Source organism: Strix aluco, chromosome 14 (genome assembly GCF_031877795.1).
Source record: "Strix aluco isolate bStrAlu1 chromosome 14, bStrAlu1.hap1, whole genome shotgun sequence".
Classification (NCBI taxonomy): domain Eukaryota; kingdom Metazoa; phylum Chordata; class Aves; order Strigiformes; family Strigidae; genus Strix; species Strix aluco.
Window position 1 is genome coordinate 1,585,077 of NC_133944.1, and position 16,745 is coordinate 1,601,821.

General features: G+C 66.8%; 4 protein-coding genes across 6 annotated transcripts; 3 read left to right on the forward strand and 1 right to left on the reverse strand.

The window, feature by feature from the left end:
- Window positions 1-136: 136 nt before the first annotated feature.
- Window positions 137-5,396, forward strand: VPS9D1 (VPS9 domain containing 1). Of its 2 annotated transcripts, XM_074839241.1 has the most exons (16): window positions 144-302; window positions 599-671; window positions 781-873; window positions 956-1,118; window positions 1,223-1,334; window positions 1,438-1,500; window positions 1,749-1,801; window positions 1,877-1,964; window positions 2,124-2,209; window positions 2,291-2,778; window positions 2,932-3,061; window positions 3,636-3,829; window positions 3,923-3,995; window positions 4,075-4,179; window positions 4,790-4,909; window positions 5,258-5,396. In XM_074839241.1, the coding sequence occupies exons 1-15, from the start codon at window positions 189-191 to the stop codon at window positions 4,863-4,865; spliced, it is 1,911 nt and encodes a 636-aa protein (XP_074695342.1). In that variant the 5' UTR covers window positions 144-188; the 3' UTR covers window positions 4,866-4,909; window positions 5,258-5,396. The 2 variants fall into 2 exon arrangements, with proteins under 2 accessions (XP_074695341.1, XP_074695342.1); XM_074839240.1 differs by having other exon boundaries at window positions 137-302; window positions 1,877-2,209.
- Window positions 5,182-6,635, forward strand: SPATA2L (spermatogenesis associated 2 like). Its single transcript, XM_074839275.1, has 2 exons — window positions 5,182-5,588; window positions 5,662-6,635. The coding sequence occupies exons 1-2, from the start codon at window positions 5,259-5,261 to the stop codon at window positions 6,505-6,507; spliced, it is 1,176 nt and encodes a 391-aa protein (XP_074695376.1). The 5' UTR covers window positions 5,182-5,258; the 3' UTR covers window positions 6,508-6,635.
- Window positions 6,636-6,803: 168 nt separating this feature from the next.
- Window positions 6,804-10,912, reverse strand: CDK10 (cyclin dependent kinase 10). The gene is made up of 13 exons (XM_074839276.1): window positions 10,814-10,912; window positions 10,211-10,283; window positions 9,921-9,992; window positions 9,724-9,826; window positions 9,514-9,595; window positions 9,058-9,125; window positions 8,281-8,333; window positions 8,097-8,166; window positions 7,924-7,983; window positions 7,719-7,842; window positions 7,491-7,630; window positions 7,321-7,373; window positions 6,804-7,245 (listed from the first exon to the last, which is right to left on the reverse strand). Exons 1-13 carry the CDS (start codon window positions 10,907-10,909, stop codon window positions 7,142-7,144), a joined length of 1,098 nt encoding a protein of 365 aa, XP_074695377.1. The 5' UTR covers window positions 10,910-10,912; the 3' UTR covers window positions 6,804-7,141.
- A 242-nt stretch (window positions 10,913-11,154) lies between these two features.
- On the forward strand, window positions 11,155-16,188 carry CHMP1A (charged multivesicular body protein 1A). Of its 2 annotated transcripts, XM_074839284.1 has the most exons (8): window positions 11,155-11,197; window positions 11,389-11,408; window positions 11,851-11,928; window positions 12,289-12,435; window positions 12,748-12,876; window positions 13,327-13,514; window positions 14,206-14,268; window positions 15,832-16,188. In XM_074839284.1, the coding sequence occupies exons 1-7, from the start codon at window positions 11,191-11,193 to the stop codon at window positions 14,225-14,227; spliced, it is 591 nt and encodes a 196-aa protein (XP_074695385.1). In that variant the 5' UTR covers window positions 11,155-11,190; the 3' UTR covers window positions 14,228-14,268; window positions 15,832-16,188. The 2 variants fall into 2 exon arrangements, with proteins under 2 accessions (XP_074695385.1, XP_074695384.1); XM_074839283.1 differs by having other exon boundaries at window positions 14,206-16,188.
- Window positions 16,189-16,745: the final 557 nt, after the last annotated feature.

A 16,745-nucleotide genomic window follows, 5' to 3' on the forward strand; every position in this document is an offset into this window, starting at 1 on the left:
CACGGCCCGGCCCGCCCCGGCCCGCCCGGCGCAGCGCCCCCTCGCGGCCCGGAGGACCCCGCCGCCGCCGCCCCGCCCCGGCGCAGCGCCCCCTCGCGGCCCGGAGGACCCCGCCGGCGGTCCGGCCCCACCGCGCTCCCCCACGGCGCCTCGGCCCGATCGTGCCGTTCCGGGCGGCGGCGGCCGCCATGGCCGCGGCGGGCGGCGACGGGCCCGGGGGGGCCGGGGCGGGCCGGGCCCTGCAGACCGCTATGAGGGCGGCGAGCGGAGCCCTGGAGATGGACAGCGCCGGGCGGCCGCGGGTGAGCGCGGAGCGGGGCGGGACCGGGACCCCTCGGGCCGCACCCCCGGACCCGGCCTCCCCTTTGCGTCCTGGGGGGTACCGGGAGGGCCGGGGTCCTACCGAGACACCCCCGGGAACCTGCGGGGTTTGGGGGTCCCCGCAACGCCCCCCCCCGCCCCTCCCAGAGCCCTGACACCCCCGGGGAAGGGCCCGCTGCTGCCCAGCCTGGTCCCCCCCGCGGGGCCCGGTGGGTGGCGGGGGTGTTACCGGGACTGCGCAGGGGTCCCGGGGCTCAGCCCCCCACCTCTCCGGCAGGAGGCCTACGTGGAGTACCTGAAGAGCATCGCCTTCATCGCCCAGGCCCTGCAGGAGGAGGCGGCCGGCACAGGTAGGGCAGCCCCCCCCCGCCCCCCCATCCCCGCAGCCCTTTTCTCCAGCCTTACGGGCACCGGGCGTGAGCCCCGTGCCCCCCCTCCGGTGACCCCAACACCCCTCAGATGGGAGCGAGGGGGTCACCCCCGACACCCCCAAGATGCTGAAGCTGGCGGAGCAGTGCCTGGAGAGGGTCAAGTCCATCGCGGCGGCGCTGGGTGAGCAAAGGGGGTGCGGGGTCCCCCCTCGGGGAGCTGGGCTGGCAGCGGGGGCGCAGCTGACCTGCCCGTCCCTCCCCAGGGAAAGCCCAGGCAAAACCGGCTGCGCAGGAGCGGGGCGGGGGCCCTGCACCCCTCCCCAGGCACCGCCGGGTCTTCTCGGACGAGGGGGGGAAGCTCTCTCCCTTCCTGCCGCCGGAGATCTTCCAGAAGCTGCAGATCGCCGAGGCGCAGAGCGCGCGGAAGTACGTGGGCTCGGACACCGGTGTGGGCCCCGCTCCGCCGGGTCCCGGGGTTGGGGACGGTGTCCCCGTGCGCGGCGGTGGGGGCTGACAGTGGCTCCCACCAGGGAGCTGACGCCACTGGAGGAGGCGTCTCTGCAGAACCAGAAGCTGAAAGCTGCGTACGAGGCGCGGGTGGCACGGCTGAACCCCAGCCAGGCCCTGCAGAAAACCTCCCTGGTAAGTTGGGGACCCTGCTGGGGTGACCCCCCTGTTCCGTGCCTGCCACGCCGGTGGCCGTGGGCTCGGGGCAGGTGTCCCCAACATGTCGCTTGCCTCGAAGACGCTGTCCCTGCAGCGGCAGATGATGGAGAACCTGGTGATCGCCAAGGCCCGGGAGGAGACCGTATCCTTCCCAGCCCCGAGCGCCGGCCCCGCGGCCACACCGGGTTCCGACAGAGCCCCACGCGTGTGGGGTGGCCCTGGGCTGCACCGACCCCACACAGAGTTTTGGGGTCCCAGTCCTGACCCGCTGCTGGCGGATCGGGGGGATGGAGGTGGGAAAAGGGCTGTGCCGGGGCGGTGGGTGAGCGGGGCTGGCGCGGTGCCGCGGCGGTGCCGGTGATCCGCAGCCTTAACTGTGCCGTGGCCCAGCTGCAGCGGAAAATGGAGGAGCGGCGGCTGCGGCTGCAGGAGGCTGCCAACAGGTAAGGAGGGTGTCACTGCGGGGACCCTGGGGGGACTCTCGGGGGGGCCCTCACACGGGACTGTTGCACCCCCAGGAGATTCTCCAGCAGCGTGGCCCTCACCCCCGAGGAGCAGGAGCAGAGAGCGCTCTACGCTGCCGTCCTCGAGTACGAGCAGGACCACGTGAGTACGCGCCGGAGGCTGCTGCCAGGGGGGACGGCGGGTGCAGGACGTGTCTGTCCTTGGGTGCTGGGGGGGGCAACAGGTCTGGACCCCCCTGGGTGCTGCTGGGGGAGGGTTCTGTGCTGTCCCCGGGGGCAGGGTGCCGTGCCATCCCCACAGGACTGGCCGAGGCAGTGGAAGGCCAGGCTGAAGCGGAGCCCGACGGATCTCTCCCTGGTGTCGGGGCTTTTCTCCTGCCTCCTCAGGTAGCGCCACGGCGGGGAAAGGTGGGGGGGCCCCTGCCCACTTGCCTGTAGCCCCCACCCACCCCCTCCCTCTGCTCCCAGCTTCCCCGAGCACCCCATCGCCCAGCTCCTGCGGCAGCTGCAGTGCGCGGTGTACGCCCGGCTCTACCCCGCCATCAGCCAGGGCCCTGCCGACGCCACCCCTGCCTCCCCCACTGGCCTCTCCTTCCTCTCACTGGACGCGGGGGGCTCGTTGCCCGCCGAGCCGGGGGGCCGCCGGCTCCGAGCCTCCCGCAGCCTCCACTGCATGTTCTCGGTGCCCGAGCACGGCCCGGCCGGGCTACGGCACAGCCTCTCCAGCACGCCGCTTGCCGATGGCAACCCCGGCACCCCGAGGGTGGAGGGGGGCTGGCCAGGGCTGCCGGCACCCCCCCAGGCCCCCCGGGAGAGCTCGTTTGAGGATCTGGAGCGGTTCCTGGCATCGCCTGAGGGTTGGGCCCCCGGGGACCCCCCGGTTGGCCCCGAGCAGGCAGCGGCGGCGCTGCCAGAGCAGCTGAAGGGCGTCGTGCGGGACATCCACAACGCCATCGGTGAGGGACAGCCGCTGGCGTCGGGGCTCTCTGGGGGAGGAGGGGGCCCGTTCTGTTTAGCCTGGGGGGGGGACTCAGGGGTGCAGAGGAGGATGGAGAGGGGGAATCTCACGGGCGCTCGCCGAGCGCGCTGCGTAACTCGTCCCTTCCCAGACAGGCTGCTCTCCCTGACGCTGCTGGCCTTCGAGGGGCTGAACACAGCCGCCGGCAAGGACCAGTGCCTGGCCTGCCTGGAGGAGGCCTTCTTCCCCCCGCTCTGGGCCCCGCTGCTGGCTCTCTACAGGTACCGCAGCCCTGGGGGGACAGGCCGGGCCCCCCGCCGGGTCTCCTCTCCCCCACAGCCCCTCTTTTTGGGCCCCTCACTCCAAAAAGGCCATTGAATGGCTCGAGCGTGTCCAGAGAAGGGCAACGGAGCTGGTGCAGGGTCTGGAGCACAGGTGTGATGGGGAGCGGCTGAGGGAACTGGGGGGGTTTAGTCTGGAGAAGAGGAGGCTGAGGGGAGACCTCATGGCCCTCTGCAACTCCCTGACAGGAGGGTGCAGAGAGGGGGGATGAGTCTCTTGAGCCAAGGAACCAGCGCCAGGACAAGAGGGAATGGCCTCAAGCTGCGCCAGGGCAGGGTCAGACTGGCTCTTAGGAAGGATTTCTTTGCAGAAGGGGTTGTTGGGCGTTGGAATGGGCTGCCCAGGGCAGGGGGGGAGTCCCCATCCCTGGAGGGGTTGAAGAGTCGGGTTGACCCAGCGCTGAGGGATCTGGTGGGGTTGGGAACGGTCAGGGTGAGGTTCATGGTTGGACTGGAGGAGCTTCAAGGGCTTTTCCAACCCAGATGACTCTGGGATTCTCCTCTCTGCCCCCAGGAGCATTCATCGGCCCCGCGAGGCGGCCCTGGCCCGGAGCATGGAGCAGCACCGGCACGCTGGCCCCGCCGACATGGGGCTGGCGTCGCGGCTCTTCCCCCCAGCCGCCAGCTGCCCCGCCTACGGCTCCGCCATCGAGGACCTGCGCCTCATCCCGCTGGAGACATGTCCCCGCAGGAAGCTGGAGTGCATCGGTGCGGGGCCGGGGCGGTGAGGGCTGGAGGGGGGCCCCACGGGTGTGGTGTGGGGGGGACGGTGTGACCGTCAGTGCCCGTTTTGTGCCGCAGTGCGAGCCCTGCGCGGCATCTGTGAGTGCGCTGAGGAGTACTGTGGTGTGCGGAGCCCCGCCGCTGCCGCCATGTGAGTCTGGGGGGGGGGCAGAGACGTGGGGCTGGGGGTTGCCGTTGCTGGCATGGCTAATGGTTGCTGTTGGCGTCAGCGGGGCGGACGATCTGCTGCCCATCCTGTCCTACGTGGTGCTGCGGACGGGGCTGCCCCAGCTGCTGTCCGAGTGCGCCGCCATGGAGGAGTTCATCCACGAGGGGTAGGTGCTGGGGAGGGGGGTGCTGGGCCATGCGGGCACCCCGCGGAGCTGGGGGGTCCCCTCTCCTGGGATGGGGCTGCTGGGGGAGCTGGGTGGGAGCCGTGGGTCCCGTGGGTGCAGGTGGGGTGACTGTGGTGGAGTCTGGTCCACAGGGGTGTCCTGGCTGCGATGGTGTGGTGGCCATGGCAGTGTCCTGGCTGTGGGGGTGTCTTGGCTGTGGCTGTGTCCCAGCTGTGACAGTGTGGTGACTGTGGCGGTGTCCCAGCTGTGACGGCATCCCGGTTATAGGGGTGTCTTGGCTGTGATAGTGTCCTGGCCGTGACAGTGTGGTGACTGTGGTGGTGTCCCAGCTGTGATGGTGTCCTGGCTGTGACAGTGTGGTGGCCGTGGCTGTGTCCCAGCTGTGACAGTGTGGTGGCCGTGGCTGTGTCCCAGCTGTCACGGTGTCCTGGGTGTGACAGTGTGGTGACTGCGGCGGTGTTCCGGCCGCGGGGGTGTCCTGGGTGTGATGCTCTCCCAGCCGTGGCGGTGTCCCGGCTGTGATGGCCCGGTGGCCGCGGGGGTTGTCCCAGCCGTGTCGGTGTCCCGTCCGTGTCGGTGTGCGGTGCAGGTACCTGATCGGGGAGGAGGGGTACTGCCTGACGTCCCTGCAGAGCGCCCTGTCCTACGTCGAGTCCCTGCAGTGAGGCGGCAGCATCGGGGGGACCCTCTCCCCGCCACCCGCGGGCAGGTGCTGCTCCCATCCCTGCGGCCCGGGGTCCCCGGGGAGGGGTTGGGGGGTGGCCTAGTCCCGGGGTGGGGTGGAGGGGCGGTCCCAGGGCCCCCCCGCAGCGCCGCTGCTCCTCCCGTCCCCTGGGGGCGCTGTCGGCGCTGAGGCACCACCCAGGAGGGGGCGGAGCCTCGGGGGGGGCCGCCCCGCGGCGTGACGTCACTGCCGGCGGTGGGCGGGGCGGGGGGAGCGGAAGCGGCGCCGGTACCGAGCGGGGCCGGGGCGGTGGGGGGCGGTGGAGGGCGCCGGGTCGGCGGGAGCCGGGCTGTGCGGGGCAGGGGCGGCGCTCACGGGGCTGCGCACCCGCAGGATGTGCGCGGGTTCGGCGCTGGGGCAGGAGTACGGGCAGGAGTACCGGCAGGAGTACCGGCGCTGCCTGGAGCGGGAATTCCGCCGGGGCCGCGCCGGGGCCTGCTCGGACCCGGCCCTCGGCGAGCGGCTGCGGCAGCGGCTGCGGCTGGAGCCGGCGGTGCTGGGGGCCCTGCAGCAGGACGGCCCGGCCCTGCTGGCCCGGGGGCTGCGCGGCCGCCCGGACCCGGGGCCGGGGCTGCGGGGCCTGGCCGGGGCCTTCCGGCTGCTGGAGCTGGCGGCCGTCAACCTCTACCTCTTCCCCTGGCGCAAGGAGTTCGGCACCGTCCCGGTGAGCAGCGGGGGGGCGGGGCGCGGGGGAGTGTCCCCAGCCGAGCCCCCCTCTTTTCTAACTCCCCTCGCAGACCTTCTCCGGCACTTACGTGCACTGCCTGCGCCCGGCGCTCCCCGAAGCCGACCTGGTGCGGAGTTTCGGCCGGTTGGGCTACGAGCAGCTCGACCGGCATCGCCTGGTGGTCTTCCGGCTCCCGCCCGGCTCCCAGCTGATCGCCGCCGCCTGCGGTTTCTTCGCCTGTCGGCTGGAGTGCGAGATCCTGGCGGAGGTGGTGCTGCGCTTGCGCCCGCGACGGCTCCGCGTCCCGGAGCTGCTGGAAGCTCGACGCCTGGCTGGGGACGTGGAGGCCTGCGTGGAGATGCTGCGGCGGGAGGCGACCGATGACGGTGTCGATCTCTACCGGGAGACGCCAGACGGTTCCGAGGACACCGGGGGAGAGGATGTAGCACCCTCAGCGCTGCCAGAGGACCCTGAGAACCCGCGGGATGTGCCCCGCAGGGGCTGGGACCACTGCGGAGACAGCGAGTGTGGGCAGGAGCCGGTGCTCTCCGCTGAGCCGGACCCATCCTCTCGCTTCTTCCTGGAGGAGCAGCGCGGCGCGGCCGGCAGCCCACTCCCGGCAGGCAGCGGGAGCCCCCAGGTTCCGGGGGAAGGCCCGGATTTGCCCCTCGCCGCTCCCCAGGAAGCCCCCGAGCTGCCCCGCTACCAGCTGCACTCCTGCCTGCGCCGGGGCGCGCTGCCCAACTACTGCTGCACCACCTGCCAGCAGCTCCATGCCGGCGCCTGCGTGGCCGGGCAGGCCTGCCGGACACGCCACCGCGGGCAGGAGCTGCGCAGCGAGAGGCAGCAGCGGCTCTGGCTGCAGCGGACGGAGGTGGACATGCTGCTGGCCGACAGCTCCGGGCCCTGGGGCTAAGCCCAGCCACCGCCGTGGGAAGGGGGGACAGGGACAGGCACCGCACGCCCCCCGCCGAGTTCCGCTTCGCCCCGGCGCTCCCACTGTAAACGGCTCGGTGTGTCCCAGTAAAGCGCGGCTGCCTCGCAGCGTGGTGGGTCTCCTCCTGGGGAAGGGATGGGGCCACCCGCCGCCACGTCACCCCGCAGAAGAGCTCTGGCCCCCTGGGGGTGACCTCAGTCCCTCAAGTGGCACAGGGGGGGCAGAGAAAGGCTCCCCAGCTCCTCCCAGCCCAACCAAGGGACCAGGCGATTCACTCCTCACCCGCTGGCTTTTATTGACAGCAAAGTCAGGGTTACCCCACACAGCCAGCACTGGCTGGGGGCCCCCCCAGAACAGGGCTTGCCCCAGCCTCTCCCCACTGGGCCCCGGGGGGGGCCCCGTCTCTCTGTCACCCAGCCCCGGGGCTGGAACCGCATCGCAGTGCTCCCCCACCACAGCCAGGGCTGCTCCCGGGAAAGGATTGAATTAATTCCCCTCCAAAAAAGGAGGGGAATTAAATTTGGGGAGCCTCTCCTGGGAAGGGATAGAGGGGTTTCGCCGAGGAAAGCCGTCGTGGCCGGTGTGTGCCGTGCCTCTTCCCATGGGATGGAGCTCAGGGCTTGCTGCGCTTCGCCTGGCTCTCTGTCCCCGCGCTGGCGGCGGCCGCCCGCTTGTTGCGGTGGTGGGGGAAGGTGGGCATGAGCTCGGGCTCGCAGGCTGCAGGGCAGAAAGGGGGGGTCAGGGGGGCATGGGGGGGCCCAGCTGTGCCCCGTGGAGAGGGGTGTTACTCACGCAGGGGCTTCTCCTTGAAGTAGGAGCTCTCCAGGCAGTCCTTTGCCGTCGCCCTGCGGGGACGAGGGGACGTGGTGGGGACAAGGGGATGTGGTGGGGACAAGGAGACAGCGTGGCAGCACCCCCTTTCCAGGGCAGGTTTTGTGCTGGGTCCTGCTGAGGGTTCTTACCGTTTCTTGGGGTCATACATGAAGAGGAAGTTGAGCAGCCGCAGCCCGGCCTCCGAGAGCCAAGGGAACTTGTGCTTGAGGTTGTTGTAGGGCTGCTTCCGCAGCGTGTACTGACTCGCCAGGGGCAGCTTGGAGAAACCCTGCGGGGTGGGGAGGGGGGGGTTTGGAGCGTGAGGTGCAGGCAGGGAGCGCAGGCAGGGCAGGCAGGGAGCAGGGGACCGCTCTCACCGGCCAGATGTTTTCGTTGGGCGTCCCCAGGAGCTGCACGATGAGGTCGATCTGGTGGATCTCCGAGGTGCCCGGCAGCAGGGGCTTGTGGGCCAGCAGCTCGGCGAGGATGCAGCCCACGGCCCTGCGGAGCCGAGAACACCCCCTCATCGACCACCCGCCGCAGGTTTGCAGCCCCCCAGGCCCCCCCCAGTCCTCCCCTTACCACATGTCAATGCTGGTGGTTTGCGTCGTCATCCCCAGCAGCAGCTCGGGCGCTCGGTACCTGCACAGGGGACAGCACCGTCTCGAGGGGACCGCGGCGGAGAGGAAGCCCCCGCTGCGCTGCGAGGACGCGCCCGCGTCACCCCGAGCCAGCGCAGACCCCCCCAGACTCACCAGAGCGTGACGACTTTGGGGGTCATTGGCTTCGGTGGCATCCCGTAGGTGCGTGCCAGTCCGAAATCGGCTGCGAGAGAGACTCGAGGTCAAGGAGGGGAGTGAGCTCCTCGCTCCCAGCGCGTCGCGGAGCGGAGGGAGAGCCACAGGCATGGCCATGGCAGGAGCTGGGCCAGCAGCTCACCTATCTTCACGCAGCCTTTGTCAGTCATGAGCAGGTTGGACACCTTCAGATCTCTGCAGGGGAAGAGAGAGTGGCTGTTCAGCCCCACGGCGGAGAATCGTACGAGTGCCAGATTGGAAGGGATCTCAGGGACCATCTGGTCCAAGCTTTCTGGCAAAAGCGCAGTCTAGACAAGCCCAGCCGAATCTTAAAGGTGTCCAGTGTTGGAGAATCCACCACTGGGGAGATTATTCTGGTGGTTGATTGTTCTCAGCAGGAAAAATTTTCCTCTTGTGTCCAGTCAGAATCTCCCCAGGAATAACTTGTACCCACTCCTCCTCCCTTAGAAAAAGGGAGCCTCCATCTGCCCTTTAAATACTGGAACATGGTGCTAAGGTCTCCCCCTAAGCCTTCTCAAGGCCAAACCAACCCAATTCTCTCAGCTTTTCCTCGCGTGGCTGCCCAGTCCCTTGATCATCTTTATGACCCTTCTCTGAGCTCTCTCTTCTCCTTTTTGAATAGCAGAGGCCAAAACTAAGCACTGTGTCCCAGCTGCGGCCTGGTGAGCTGGAGCTGCACAATCACAAGAAGCAAAAATCGTTCAGCAGCCCCCCTGCCCCACCAGTGCTCCCACACGGAGCCACTGATTTACACAACCCTCCCAGAGCTACCCCACGTGGTGCTGCTCACTCCTGGGACACGGGTGTGGGAGGTGGAGGACGACGCTGCAGCCCAGGGGCTCAGCAGCTCCATCCTGTCAGCCCCTTCCCCTCCTGGCGTCCATCCCGCCGCTCTCACCTGTGGATGATGTAGTTCTCGTGGAGGTACTGCAGACCCTTGAGGACTTGCAGGATGATGCACTTCACCTGGAGACAGAAGACAGGAGCACCGACCTCTGTGAGAGCAGCGCCAGCCGGGCAAACCCCCAGGGCTTAAATTCAGTCAGGTACCCCACGATCTGCCACGGCCCTGCAGTACGTCAGTCCCCTGTGTCCTCCCAGAGTAACTCACAGGCCGGCTGGGGGTACATTTTCTCCCCATGCTGTTGCCCTGCCAGTTCGCTCCAGCCCAAAACCCAGCCAGGAAAGTCCCTGGAGTGCTCTGAGCTAAGCCTACGCTCCCCAGGAATCCCAGCTGCTCCCCAGCCCTGCCAAAGCCCAGCACGAGGTCCAGGGAGTCCACGCCAGTGTGTTCTGGCCGGAGTGGCAAAACCCTCGCAAGGGTGACGTACCTAAAGTCTGGCCCAGCTTTTACCTGAGCCTCTGAAAAAGGCGTCTGCATGTTCTCGAGAAGGCTGGCTAGGTCCTGCTCGCAGTAGCCCATCACCAGGAAAATACTGTTGTAGACAAGCCACAGTCAGGAGCCTCCCTCAGGACACTCTCTGGGGTCCCACCGCAGGTTTGTGCCATGAGAGGTGGCTCAGGGGACCAAGAAGGGGCTGAAAAGCAGAGAGGGGACCCTCACCTCTCCAAATGGTTCCCTACAACCACCTCCTTCAGCTCCACGATGTTGGGGTGCCGAAGCTGCAGGAGCAGGGTGATCTCCCGCAGGCTGCTGATGGGCATTCCTGCGGAGAGCAAGGGCCGTACTGCACGACTGCCTTGAGCAGCGGCCAGCGATGCTCCTGCCCGCCACAGGAGCCACCCCTACTCCTCCATTACCATCTTTCTCGTTGTCCATCCGCACCTTCTTCAATGCCACAGTCTCATCCGTCAGGGTGTCCCGGGCTCGGTCTAGAAGAGCAGCACAGGCCACATGCTCAGCACCAGAAGACAAACACTGGTTTTATCACGAGCCAGCAGGACCCCCTGCACTGATGAGCCTCCTCTCAGCCTCGGTCCCGCCACAGCCCAACATGCTCCCGCTGCCAGGATGGGGGCAGCTGGGCTGCAGCTCACCCAGGAAGCGGCTCTGCCCCAGGCCTGGGGAGAGCAGCCAGCACCACACTTACACACTATGCCGTAGGTGCCCTCTCCGATCCGATTCAGCTTCTCAAACTCCTTCACACTCCGGCATCTTCCCAGCTGGAACCAAAGAGCCCCGTCACAGGCAAGCCTGAGCTCTGGGGCAGCCCTCAGAGGTTTCTCACCAACTTTTCCAGGGACACGCGACCTCAGTAGCAGACTAACACCTTAAGCTACACCCCTCCCTCTCACCGGGCACGCTGCAGGGCTGCTCCGGTGCTTATGGAACAACCCAGCGTTTCAGAAGCAGCTGGGACAGAGGCGGCTCCTCCTGCTCCCAGCCCTGTGCCAGCACATCGGCCCTGTCACCGCCCCCCAGCCACCACCAAGGAGCCTCCCTGTCCCCAGCACAAGCTACGGCCGGGTCCGCAGGCACCTCACGCTGCCCAGCTCCTTCTCTGCTCCCAGCCCACCCCGGCAAGGGGGAGCCTAAGCGGCCGCCGGCCCAGGGCGGCCGCCCACCCCGCCCCTCAGCAGGCCCACTCACAACCCGGCGGCCTGAGGGCTCTGGGACCCTCTTCCCCCCTCCCACACACCTCTGGGAGCCCAGGGACCCCACTCCGCTCACCCACATGACCCCGGCCCCTCACCCGGTCGGCCGCCGGCACCTCGAAGAAGCCCTCGCCCCGTAGCCGCCGCAGCCGCAGCGGCTCCAGCTCCCCCTCAGCAGATCCCCCCTCCGCCATGCCGGCCCCACGCACACGCCGTGACGTCACGCACGCAGCCCCGCCCCTAGGGGTACGTGTGCGCGATGCGCGCGCCCACGGCGGACTTCCACCCCAACGCATACGCGGTACCGCCTGCCCGGCAGGCCCCGCCCTCCCTGGCAACGGTTGCTAAGCGCCCCTCGTGGTCCCGCCCCCTGGGCTCGCTCACGTGACCTCCCCGCCAGGCGTCGCTCTCGCGAGAATTGGCGCGCGCAGCCCGGAAGCGGCGGCGTGGAACCCGGAAGTGGTGGCGGGGCAGGATGGACGGTAAGGGCGGGCGGGCGGTGAAGGGGCGACGGGCGGTAAAGGGGCTTTGGGGGCGGTGGGGAAATGCTTGTCCTGATGGGCGGGAGCGGGGACCGGCGACCGGGACTGGGAACCGGGACCGGGATCTAGCCCCGGCCCCGGTGTTATCCCCGGTGCGCCGTCCCTGAGGCCGTGCTCTCCTTCCTTTCCAGACACGCTCTTCCAGCTGAAGGTGAGGGGTAGCGGCGGGCCCTCCGCCTCCTCTCCGTCACGTACCGCCGGCCCCGGAGGGCCGGTGACGGCGTCCGCGTCCCCGGGACGGGGTCTGGGGGTCGTTCCGCCCGCTGACTCGCGTCTCGTCGGGGCTTCTCCTGCTGCGGTCCCGTAACAGAAGGAGGCCCTGGCCTTCCGGGAGGCGCCGGGGTGCCGCGGGAGCCCTGCCGATGCTGGCGGCTGCGGGAAGAGGGAGCCCTTTAGCTGGGTTTGTCCACCGGGTCCGCCGTTCCCGGGGTGTTTACCGGCACTTCCCTTCTGGAAAAAGGGGAAAACGGGCTTCCCGGTGTGTTCCGGGAGCCTCCGGTCCGGCGTTGCTGGGTGTGGGGGGCAGCTGGGGCTCGGGGGTCTCTGGTTCTGCGTCGCCATATCCTGGTGCTAACTCATTGCTTTCTCCGCAGTTCACAGCCAAGCAGCTGGAGAAGCTCGCGAAAAAAGCCGAGAAAGACTCCAAAGCTGAACAAGCCAAAGTCAAAAAGGTGGGTGGGAGCTCGCCCTGCGCACGGAGCTGCCGGGCCGGCGCTGCCAGGCCTCGGCACGGTGCCGTGTGCCACCGAGGGACTGGGGAGAGGGGCAGTTCCCTGGCCTTGCTGCACGCACCGGCCCGGCCTCCCGAGTGTTTTGCTTCCCCCCCTTCAGCTCTCGGATCTGCTGTGTGGGTGCGGTGTGTCCCTGCAGCACCCAGAAGGATTTAATTCCCGTTCAAAGGCATGCTCAGCCCTTTGAGGGTCACAGAAAAGCTGTTTCCTGCTGGAAACCCCTCAGGCAGAAGCAGAGCGTGCTTGTTTGTAAACCTGTGGTGGGTTTCTTGTGCAAGCGGTTGCCTTTTGCCCTTCCAGGCCCTTCAGCAGAAGAACGTGGAGTGCGCGCGTGTCTATGCAGAGAATGCCATCCGCAAGAAGAACGAGGGCCTTAACTGGCTCCGCATGTCTTCCCGGGTGGACGCAGTGGCCTCCAAGGTCCAGACGGCTGTGACGATGAAGGGGGTAAGAGCCTCTGGGTGGGCGTGGGGCTTTGAGACGGGTCTGTGCCCCACAGAGACTGAATGTTGGCTTTTCCCCTCTTGCTGCCTCAAACCACCTCGGATTTCCCTGTCCCAAAATGGATCCTGCCGAGCCTCGGCCTTATCTCAGACCCTCTTGGTCAGGTTCAGCCTCTGAAGAGCCCATCTGGGACGGCCTCGCAGCGGGGCGGCTTCATCAGAACCGCCGGCTCCTCTCTCTCTGATTGGGGTTTTACTCTCAGCAGCGAGGTACCTCGCTTTTGGGGCGCATCCGCAAAGCAATCTCCTCTTGCAGGTGACAAAAAACATGGCGCAGGTGACGAAGGCCTTGGACAAGGCTCTGAGCTCTATGGACCTGCAGAAGGTGTCTGCAGTGATGGATAAATTTGAGCAGCAGGTTCAGAATTTGGATGTTCATACGTCGGTGAGTGCTGGTGGCCTCTGAGGGGTGTGAGAGGGCTGGGACCTGCTGGGTTTGGGAGGGTGGGCTTGTCACACGCTGCCTCTCGGGTCCCTGCTGTAACTCGGGGACTCCAGCCTCTGGTGTGGGACCCCCCTGAGCTGTTCACGCAGTTTTGTTCTCTGAGTCTGAGGGATGTCTGAGACGTTGGGGCTCTGCTGTCCGACGGGGAAGGAGTTTGCTGTGCAAAGAGGTGGGCGGGGAGAGGAGTGAGGGTGGCTGCGTCATAGCTAGATGATACTTGGGGTGTCTGTGGCAGACCCAGACCTTGCGCCCCGCCGCAGGCTTGAGGCTGTTGGTGCTGGGGGTGATGTGGGATCTGCAGCTGGTTCTTTGGGGGAGGGGGGAAAAAAAGCTGGGCTGGGCTGAGTGGCTTTGCCCGTGGGGGAGGGTGACAGGCTGTCTCTGCTGCAGGTCATGGAGGACTCCATGAGCTCCGCTACCACGCTGACCACGCCACAGGAGCAAGTGGACAGCCTCATTGTCCAGATCGCCGAGGAGAACGGCCTGGAGATCATGGACCAGCTCAACCAGCTCCCCGAGGGGGCTTCGGCAGTGGGGGAGAGCTCGGTCCGCACCCAGGAAGACCAGCTGTCACGGAGGTCTGTTCTCTCCCACGTCCTTTGCCTTGTGTCGAGGCAGTTTGAATCCTTCCCAGGGATCCCTCACCCATCCGAAGGGAAGGGGTTAGCCCACCACGCCTGGCCGTGGGGGCTGTGGGAGGGGGTGGCTTTTGGCGCTTGGCAGCGAGCTGTCATTGACGAGAGGTGCGGAAGAGTCTCTCCCTGCTCTCTGCTCGCCCTCACGCAGCTGCTGCCGCTCTGGGAGCACTTGGCACTGACCTTCAAGCAGCTCCAGGAACAGGCTGTTTCCCTGGAACTGCCCCAGGAGAAGCTGATAAGCTTCCTCTCCCTGGTCCCTCCCTGCTGCTCCCCACGCAGCCACCACCGGGGTCCATCTGGGGACAGTCCCCAGCCTGTGACGTGCTGCCCCGGGAGCTGGGAAAGGGCCCTGGCAGAGGGACCGGGCGGGCTGCGGTGGCGAGGCACCCAGAAAAGAAGCCAGGAACCCCTTCTCCACAGTGCCTGGCCTGCGTTGGTGACAGACACCCCGAGTTCACCCCAGGCGGCCGCGGCCGCGTGCTCCAGGGCAGGATTCCTCACGCCTCTGCCGCAAGGAGGGAGGTTTCTGGGGCAGAAACGCTCCCTGTGTGCGCTGCCTGATGGGTCCTTGCGAGTCGCGGCCATTTCCTGCCGCTCTCACGTTGGTTCCTTCTTGTCCTCTCCCTTCCAGGTTGGCCGCCTTGCGGAATTAAGGTCTCCCGTCGCCCCTGCGGACTGCTGCCCCGCACCGGTGGTACGGCGTGTGGGGGGCGGAGGGGCCCAGGACTCCTTCCTTCTGCCCTCTGCTACGTCCTTGCTGTCCTTGCTCTGACCCAGCGGCCAGGCGGAGTCGGCCTTCCCCTCCCGCAGCAGCACGTCCCCGGCCCTGCCTGCCTGTGTTTAGACTCTTCTTTTGGGCTGTGACGGTGATGACTTTTTTTTTCCCAGAGCAGGCAGCGGTGCTGGCAGAGGGGTTCTGAGCAGAGGTGGCCTCTCTCTAGGCTTAGGAACGCTTTGCTGGTTCTGATTTCAGAATGCAAATGTTTTTCGTTTGTGGGTTGCTGCTGATTTCTGACAGCGTCCCACTCCTGATTTAACACTAAAAGGGTCCTTCTGGAGGTGGGTTGCGGTGTCTTCTGGGGCGCTGCTCGCCTGACTCTCCTCCATGTCTAGCACATTTCTGTTGTTACCTGTTTTAGGCTGGGTCTCTGAGCTGCGGGCTGTGTTTTCCTCGGGGGGCCTGTTGAGGAGGAGCAGGGAGGGCCCCGCGGGGCTGCCTTTCTCTTGCAGCAGTTCGGGAAGGGTTGTTCTTCCCAGCTGTGGTGTTCCTGGGAAGATCGGTGCCTTGCAGGAGGAGGAGGCTGCACCATGGTGGCATCTCTTCCCTCGCAGCGACCTCCCTGAGCCGTAGCCGGGTGCCCTGTTTGCAAACTTCACCTTCCCGGTCACTCCTCCTGCCGGGCTAAACCTCCCTGGAGCTCTGTACCACAAAGTGACCTTTGAAACGCTTGTCCTGCCCCGTGCCAGCGTCTAAATCTGCACGTGCCCCATCTCCAGCCGCTCTGGAAATGCTTATCCAGGCCCTGACCACCCCCGTGGGTCTGGTCCTTGCCCTGTGGCCAGCAGCCGGGAGCGGATCACCGCTGTGGTGCCCGCAGCCTCGTCCCCAAATGTCCCCCGCGCCGCATGGGTGTGACGATAAATGCTAAACCATCCCGAGAGCGCATCTGGCTGCACCTCGGCCCCTTGGATATCTGCTGCCGTTCCCTCCCGGCTGTCCCCCCGCCCTCGCTGCCCCCGCTCCGTGCTGCTGCCTGCGTGCAGAGCGTGGGAGCTGGGTGAGCGGCGGCCGCTTCCCGCATCCCCTCTCGCTGCTCGCGGGGAAAATGTGGCGGCTCGTCCCTCAGAGCTGAAATTTTCTGTGCCCTTTCTCCTCCATGACTCGGTGTTGGGTTGACAGGAAGCTTGCCGGGAAGGAAACACCGTTTCCTTTTTGGCTTTTGGGATGAGGAACTTCACCCTCGCTGCCGGCTGTAAATAAGCGCCGGGCCCGGTGGTGCTGAGCGGGCAGCTGGTCCCGCTGCGGTGAGAATTCATCGCTTTGAATGGGAATTTGGAGGCACACGCAGCTGCTGCTTTGGGGAGGGGAGAGGGGGAGGCAGCTCCCTCCCACTCGCGGTGCTGGCTGGTGGCCCGGGTGGCTGCGCCCCCAGCCCGGGCACCCGGCCAGCCTGCGTGGCCACAGGGCCACCGCCCCAGCACTCACAACGCAAACACTTCTCGCTGTTTTGATTATTTTTTTTTTTTCTGAGTTCAGTGGCCTTGGCAGCGTGTGTCTAGTGACCGACGGAGCCTTCGTCCCCCAGGCATGCTGTGGAGGAGGCGCGGGGTGGTGACCGAGGAGGAGGAGGTGGCTTTGGGCTACGAAGTCACTTGTGCCACGAGTGCCCTGCATGGGTGTCACCCGTGGGGCTGGGGGCCAGGACGTGCCCTGTGGCCCAGGGAGCCCGTGCCCCTGGAAACGCTCCTTCTCTGTGTGATGGTTCTCTGTGGTTTCGTGTTTGTTGTTTGGTTTTTTTTTTTAAAAAAGCTTGTCTCATTTGCCTTTTTCTTCTTCTCTAGCCCCTCTTGATTACCTTCTGCTCCTTTAAATAAACAATCCCCCAACATCCAGTGCGCTGTCTGGGGGTTCAGAGGCCGAGGGGGGGTCTGTGGTCCCCTCTGCCTGCGGCGCAGTGTGATGACCGTGCCCCAGCCCCTGCCTGGGGGACTGCTGTGGGGCCGAGGTGAGGAGGAGGAAGGGACTTGTCCTGCAGCCTTCCTGCCTCCTCTAGCCCAGGGGAAGGGAAGTAGGGCCGTGGCTCCCTACTGCTGGGCTCACCAGCTCCGGGGCTGGTGGCCATGGCCCGCTGTGGTGGCCATCCCGGCGATGGCAGACGGGGCTCTGTGCCTCTGCCAACTTGCGTGTGCGGCAGGAAGATGGCTCCTCTCCTTCTCCTGCCTGTTTTCCCCCTGCCCAAAGCCGCCTCCGCTCCCAAGACAGACTGTTCCCAAATGTGAGAGGAAATTGCTAAGAAGATAATTGAGTAGCCAATTAATTAGCTAATGATTAATGTAGGCATCCTGCGGAGGCAGCCCTACAACCACCCTGGCTGGCTGTTGCAGCGATGTGTCACTCCCGGTGCTGTGACAGCTTCCTGGGGCCCCGGGCTGAGCACCCACTGGGCCCAT

What these genes read in the sequence shown, in the direction of transcription:
- SPATA2L (XM_074839275.1), top strand. Translation starts at nt 5,259, where the DNA reads ATGTGCGCGGGTTCGGCGCTGGGGCAGGAGTACGGGCAGGAGTACCGG. An exon ending in AGGAGTTCGGCACCGTCCCG is followed by an intron (nt 5,589 to 5,661) that starts GTGAGCAGCGGG and finishes CTCCCCTCGCAG; the next exon opens with ACCTTCTCCGGCACTTACGT.
- CDK10 (XM_074839276.1), bottom strand. Translation starts at nt 10,909, where the DNA reads ATGGCGGAGGGGGGATCTGCTGAGGGGGAGCTGGAGCCGCTGCGGCTG. An exon ending in GTAGGGAACCATTTGGAGAG is followed by an intron (nt 9,596 to 9,723) that starts GTGAGGGTCCCC and finishes TGTCTACAACAG; the next exon opens with TATTTTCCTGGTGATGGGCT. An exon ending in GAGAACTACATCATCCACAG is followed by an intron (nt 8,334 to 9,057) that starts GTGAGAGCGGCG and finishes CTTCCCCTGCAG; the next exon opens with AGATCTGAAGGTGTCCAACC.
- VPS9D1 (XM_074839240.1), top strand. Translation starts at nt 189, where the DNA reads ATGGCCGCGGCGGGCGGCGACGGGCCCGGGGGGGCCGGGGCGGGCCGG. An exon ending in CAGGAAGCTGGAGTGCATCG is followed by an intron (nt 3,830 to 3,922) that starts GTGCGGGGCCGG and finishes TTTGTGCCGCAG; the next exon opens with TGCGAGCCCTGCGCGGCATC. An exon ending in AGCCCCGCCGCTGCCGCCAT is followed by an intron (nt 3,996 to 4,074) that starts GTGAGTCTGGGG and finishes TGTTGGCGTCAG; the next exon opens with CGGGGCGGACGATCTGCTGC.
- CHMP1A (XM_074839283.1), top strand. An exon ending in ACACGCTCTTCCAGCTGAAG is followed by an intron (nt 11,409 to 11,850) that starts GTGAGGGGTAGC and finishes CTTTCTCCGCAG; the next exon opens with TTCACAGCCAAGCAGCTGGA. An exon ending in CGGCTGTGACGATGAAGGGG is followed by an intron (nt 12,436 to 12,747) that starts GTAAGAGCCTCT and finishes CTCCTCTTGCAG; the next exon opens with GTGACAAAAAACATGGCGCA.